The 6,805-nt window shown below is 44.7% G+C and overlaps 1 protein-coding gene across 1 annotated transcript; it reads left to right on the forward strand.

Moving 5' to 3' along the window:
- The first annotated feature begins 2,491 nt into the window (after positions 1-2,491).
- Smim23 (small integral membrane protein 23) lies at positions 2,492-5,716 on the forward strand. Its single transcript, XM_041675856.1, has 4 exons — positions 2,492-2,581; positions 4,977-5,028; positions 5,214-5,281; positions 5,504-5,716. Exons 1-4 carry the CDS (start codon positions 2,492-2,494, stop codon positions 5,714-5,716), a joined length of 423 nt encoding a protein of 140 aa, XP_041531790.1.
- Positions 5,717-6,805: the final 1,089 nt, after the last annotated feature.

Here is a 6,805-nt window from a genome sequence, read left to right on the forward strand (position 1 = left end):
CTGTTTTACTTATTCAACTCATTAGCGAGTCAAATTTTTGTCTGTGAAGAAAAGAATGTACTCACCACACACTCCCTGTGGCCTCTCGCTGGCCATTATTCCTCCTTTCGGCCAAAAGTTTTACCCAGTGTTTACCACATACCAGGCTCCATGGTGAACATTTGGAATATGATGGCTGGTAAAGTGATTCAGTACCCAAAAACCTACAGAGCTGTAGCCAATAGATGCTGCAGCAATCAAGTGTGGGCCTAGCAGACAGCAGGTGCCAACAAACATTGTATGTTAGTTTAGAAGCTCTGTATAGTTTGGAAACTCATGAAAACATGAGAAATTAATGATGTCTTCACATATTCGGAATATAAAGGGAGCCCAAAGAAAAATGAAGTCAATACTTAACAAAATGTATGTAAGACCTATACGCTTGAAGCTATAAGACACCGATTACAAAATCTAAACCAAGAGAAAAGCATACCATGTCCATGAACAGCAAAGAAGTCAGAGCTCCCAGGTCAGTAGGATTGAGTCGATCCCAGCCATCAAAGCTTTGTGTAGACAGACACACTTATTCTAAACTTTACATGAAAAGGTCCAGCCCCTAGAAGAAGCAAACCATCGTGACACGGAAGGACAAAGTGAGAGACAGCACCATGGTTGATAATAAGGTCTGGTACAGCTATGTTGATCAAGACTGGATGGTTTCAGAGACAGCGGACCTGAGCTCATGGGAATTCATGGACGTCGGATCAGCAGTTAGGGAGCCTGGGTGGGTCCAACCTCCTCTGCATGTGTGTGACAGTTGTGTAGCTTGGTCTCCTAGCAAGGCTTCTAACACTGGGAGCAGGACCTCTCCCTGGAGCTTAGCTGGTTTGGGGTAACCTGTTCTCTATGCTGGATTACCTGGCCCCATCTAGACATAAGGGAAGGAACTTTATTTGAGGTCCTGCCTCAACTTGATGTGCAAGCCCATGGGAGAAAAAATCAGAAAGAATGGAGATGGGGGAGGAGCAGATGGGAAGAAGGATAGGCAGGAAAAGGGAAGGGATGGGAGAAGAGGAGGGAGCTGAAACTGGTTAGTATGTAAAATAAGTGAAAAAATGTTATTTAAATAAAAAAATTAAAAAGACAGTGTGGTTTGGTGTGGAGATTGGCACACAGACTAGTGCAGCAGGATTTAGAGCCACCAGTATGATCAACTGGCTTAGAGAAAGGTGTTCAGCCATTCAAAGGAGGAAGCATATTTTTATCGAATGTTGCGGAGTCATCCAACATCCATAATGCACAGATGTGTGCACACACGTGCACTATATAAACCCATTTCTTTTTAAGTCTATAGCTTATGTGTGTGTGTGTGTTGCCTGCATGTGTGTCTGTATACATATGCATACAGTGCCTAAAAGGCCAGAAGAGGGCACTGGATCACTTGGAACTGGATTACAGATGGTTCTAAGCCACCATGTGGGTGCTAGGAAAAGAACCCAGGTCCTCTGGAAGAGCAGCCCTTATTCTTAACTTCTAAACCATCTCTCCAGCCAACACAGTTTTAAAAATAAAGAAAAGTACAATTCTGAAAAGAAAAAAAGAATCGATGAATTTGGACCTCACCAAAAGTCCAAACAACTTCTTGTCTGTAAAAGTCCATAGTAAGAGAATTTTTTTTTAATGGTCTATAGACTTGAAAGAAATCCTAGGAGGCCATCTATCAAGAAAAGGATTTATTGCCAGAATATATTAAAAAAAAACTTTTAACACTCAACTGTAGAAAAACCAATCCAATTAAAAATCAGTCTAAAGACAGGAATAGATATTTTTCAACAAGTGCTTTTAGAATTCTGTATCTTGGTAGATACCAAATCTATAGATGTGACACCAGCATTCAAAATTAAACACAGATATAGACACACACGCACACATACACAAACACACACACGTGCGCACACGTACACACATGTGCACACGCGCACGTACAAATAAAACTGGAGAAGCCTAAGTAAGGCTGGGAGATTAGCACAGCCCGGCTGTGAAGTTGCCTACCTCAGTGCCAGATGACACAATGGGCAGAGACTTGGAAAGTTTCTCCCCATCTCTTCATGTTCCTACTTCTACCTGGATAGGGGCCTATCATGATCACCATAAAACTGTAATTTATTTCAAAATGGTCTTTATTGATCTTTTTTATCTATTTAAAGATTAATATTGTAATAATTTGCAAATCTATGCCAAAAGAAAGAGGAAAACTCCTTTATCTGAAAACCTAGTCATTCATAGCATCTCTTCCTGACCACTGCTTTCTGCACGCGTGTGAGCGCCTATGTGTTATAATATGAGCGGCAGTAGTGAGAATCCGAGCAGTGGACTTAGCTGTCTTCTGCCTTCTGTGACATCAGAACGCACGCTTTGGCTGGTGACAAGGCGTGGGGGAGGGGAGGCACCCGCCTGCCTCTCCACGGAAAGGGCTTCCATCCACCCAGGCACTCTGACCCTGAGTCGAGACATGGCAATCCAGAAGACAGGAGGCAGGGGGCAGGGGGCAGCTGAACTGCTTGAGCAGAGAAGGAGCAGCCACTGTCATGACAGGAAGCAGGCAAGCTGGGGCTCGTGCCGTTTCCCTCCCCCCTCCCTACTTTAGACCCAACTCCCCTGCAGCCCACCGCAGGAACTGAAGCAACCCTTATCGTAGCTGCCACACACTCTTGCCTTCTCATTCACACCCAACAAGAGAGTGTCTGTGTCTCATTTGGAAACAAATGTATACATTAAGGCCCAAGTGACTGGACCTGTAGACAAGGATTCTAAAGAGGTGATTGCGGTTAAGTCTCTGGTCTATGGGCCAGGCTGCACCCTTATCGCAAGAGGCAGCAAGGATATGTGGGTCAGAGGAAAAACCATCTGAGGACATGGTGAGAGGTGACACCTGAAAGCCCCAGAGAAAGGCTGCATTCAACAGCATAAACTGGTAGAAAATTGTATCTACTGTTCAAAGTCTCTAGTCTGTGACATGGCGGCATGGTGATGCTAGCGAGGCATGGTGGCGTTAGCGTGGCACGGTGGTGCTAGCAGATACAGATTCATACAGATTTAGCATTGACAAAAATGGATATGCAGGACAATGAAGCAATAGAACCCAGGAACACCCAGGTGACACTCCAAAGGCACCAATATAATTTGATGAGGAAAAATAACCCTAAAAATAATTGCAGGACAACTAGACATCTATGTTTTTAAAACTCTCAAGCTAGAGCCAGGTAGTGGTGGCACACGCCTTTAATCTCAGCACTTGAGAGGAAGAGGCAGGCTGATCTTTGTGAGTTCGAGGCCAGCCTGGTCTACAAGAGCTAGTTCCAGGACAGGCTCCAAAGCTATGGAGAAACCCTGTTTCAAAAAACCAAAACAAAACAAAAAACTATCAACCTATATTTTTATATTATGTGCAAAATTTACTCTAAAATGGATCATACACATAAATTTAATTTAAAACAATAAAATATTTAGAGGAAAAAAAGAGAAAATTAAACCTTAGAAGAGACGAATGTTTCAGACTTCACACAAAAAGCACACCCAAAAGGATAAGTTGGGCTTTATAAAAAGAAACTTGCTAATTTTTCAAAAGATACTGATGAGAAACTGAAAAGATAAGCAAGCCACAGAGTTGATAAAATATTCACAGTGAATATGTTTCTAACTACTTAGATCCAAAACATTTAAAGAACTTGACAACTTAATCAAAAGAACAGACAGTCCTATAAAAAAGAGCAACTGCCTTCAGTAGGCATAACAAAGATATGTAGATTAGTAATCACCAATAGGCCACGGTGAGAGGCTAAGCCCCTGGGTTGCAGGGATGGCTCAGCAGCCAAGAGTACTTGCTGCTCTTGCAGAGGATCCAGGTTTAGTTCCCAGCACCCACATGGTAGCTAATAACCATGCATAGTAACTCCAGTTCCAGGGGTTCCGAAGTCCACTCCTGCCTTCTGCCAATATCAGGCATGCCCATGTTTGCTCACACAAACATGCAGGCAGAAAAAGTACACACATAAAATAAAGAGGTCTTTAAAAATCAAAAGATGCTAAACCTCATTGATCATTTGGAAAACACATAGAATAGATTGGGCTGTCTCTATGCAATAGCATTAGAGTGGCTAAAATTAAGACTGGCAATACTAAGACAAAGACATAGAGCAACAGGAATTCTCTGAGTGGCCAACGGAATAGCATCTTGAGAAACAGTCCTGCATATTGTTCTAGAACTAAGCATCCATTCACCCCACATCCTGGCATTTCCATGTCTGAATAGTCACCCAGCAGGGATGAGAAACATGTCCACACAAAGACGGGGTATATGCGTGTTCAAGGCACTTTTGTACCTGACCACCTCAAACTGTAGACAACTTGCCAGGAGGTGAGGATGAAGTATGTTAGGCCCATGCAACATACTCATCGATAAAACTGAACGCACAAAAGCATGGAGCCACACCAACAGCATCATACAAAAGACATTCTTGACTCATTTCCACAAAACTCACAAATGGACACAACGTGGCCGTCGGTGCCCCAGTAGACTGACTGAGAGGGGCACCGGGGACCTTTCAAGATGGTGGAAAGGATTAGATCTTCATTGAAGCCACATGGAGACACTTGTCAAAACTGATCTGACTGTGCATTTAATATGTGCTTTTTGTTGTATGTGAACTATATCTCCATAAAGCTGAGGCCTCCCACAGTTCGACTAGAATAAAAAGATTTTAAGGGATTCAGAAGGACCACAGAGTGGGAGAGGAGGAAGGGCATGACATAAATGTCAGGGCATGCATGGTCCTGTCTTCTGTTTCTGCAACGGTTGGAAGCAGTGTGACTTAGATCGTGGGAAATGTCTACAGCTGACTGACTGCTCCCCCATGGCTGAACCCCTGTCAGGGGTATGGAGCCTTCTGCACCCAGGAATTCACTTTCCTGTCTCTTTTCTCCTCTTCTTGTCCCAGACGCTGCTAGTTCTGTTGGTTCTGGTGCTGTACCTGGGCACAGGGATATCAGGTGAGCATTCTGGAACCCAAGAAAGGAGAAACCAATTCCACAGAGGGGTGGTGGTCCTCAGGAGGGGTGCCTGTGCAGTGCCCCACACCCTGCCCGTTCCTACTCTTCCTCCCTCTGCAGAGACCAATCACACTTATCTGGACTGTTTGTTAAGAGTCCTGTTTCAGTGTCTGTGCCTGTTTCAGGAAGCGGCTGGGAAGTATCAGGACAGATCAGGGACTGCAATCACCCTCAGAATCCTGTGGCATCCCAGGTAACACTAGGAGATGTGCTAAGGGGCCCAGGAATGCTTCTCAGAGGAGGTGTCAGTTAGCTAGTTTAGGAAGGAAGGATAAATAGGAGCTTGTCTGGTGGAGAAGGTGGGGTGAGGTAACCCAGGTAGAATGAGCAGCATTTGCAAAGACACAGGGAATCTTCTCAAACAAGAAACCCTCCTGAAAAGTCTGAAGACACAGCCTTGGCATCTGCCTTTCAGGGCCTTGAGTATCAGACCTATGAACCCGCTGAAGAGCCGATAAGGACCCTCAGGAAGTGGCTGAAGATAAACTTGCATGGTTTTTTGGAGAAGCTAGAGAATGAAGTGAGAGAGTTCGAACAGCTGGTGCGTGACCTGGAATTCTGGCTTGATGCGCTTCTGGGAGAGCCACGCCCAGAAGATCTCTGCTCCACCCATAAGGGCCATTTATGAAGGGCAGGTGCTGGGACCTGGGGAGCAGAAGAGGGGGTAATGAGGTCGGGCTCTGACACTTGCTGCTCCAGGCTGGCTTGAGGAAATAAAGTGATGGGAAGGATAAGCACTGCTCACGGCTCGTGTTCAAGAGCACTGGGGAACAGCGGGGTGTGGGGGAGACTCTGGGTGGGAGACCATGCCTGTGGCCACCAGACCGGTGCAGCACCTAGTGGTCTCGAGCTCATCTCTTCTTTTCCATTCACTGGAGACACTGGGCAAATTTCCTTAATCTCTCTCTTTTTTAAAAACATGTATATATGTATGTGTGTGTATGTATAGTCACATGCATGTTTGTGTGTGTGCATGCGTAGTCACATGTGTTCGTGTATGCACATACTCACATGTGTGTTCATGGGTGAAAACCTATCCATATGTGTATTTGTGTGTGTATGAATGTTCATGTGTGTGTTCACATGCGTGCTCAGGTCTGTATGTATGTGTACGTGCAAGCAATGAGCCTCAACAGACATTGAATCGCTGGTGCTGTTAGCAATTCATTACTACTGCGTATGAACTTCCAAACTAAGGGAATTTACTGTAGTTGCCTGGATGAACTGAGATATTTTCTTCCATATGAAGAAGGCTGAAAATCATGGTGTACCACCTGAAAACAACTGAGGTGCCAAGTAGGTGGGCGTGGCACACATAACCTGTTAGTGCTGCTGTTGACCATGGGCACAGGAACTCTGGAGCAGAAAACGATGAGAATCCCGTGTGAGAAACAAAACTGACAGAACAGCAATGACGAAACCATGAGCAGCAGAGACTTTAAAAGGTGTAGAGAGAAAACCCCTCTCTTTCAATTCAGACCATCAAAATGCCTTTGTTTTTACCCAGGATTCCCCCTTTCCCTTACCTCCAGGAAACTGTAGCATTGGATTGCTTCTAATTGGAATTGTGTCTGCCTTGCTGTCCTGGGCTGTTCTCAGTGCCCTTTCCGTGATTTTTGTGTTCCTATTTTAACACAGCTGTTATATGTGTGTCAATTGTTTAAACTACTCAGCTCTTTGGGAAATCATAGGGGCTCCAATTAAACAATCCCCACGG

This window comes from Microtus oregoni, unplaced genomic scaffold (genome assembly GCF_018167655.1).
Source record: "Microtus oregoni isolate MIOR12 unplaced genomic scaffold, Mior012 000027F_ref0000203, whole genome shotgun sequence".
NCBI lineage: Eukaryota > Metazoa > Chordata > Mammalia > Rodentia > Cricetidae > Microtus > Microtus oregoni.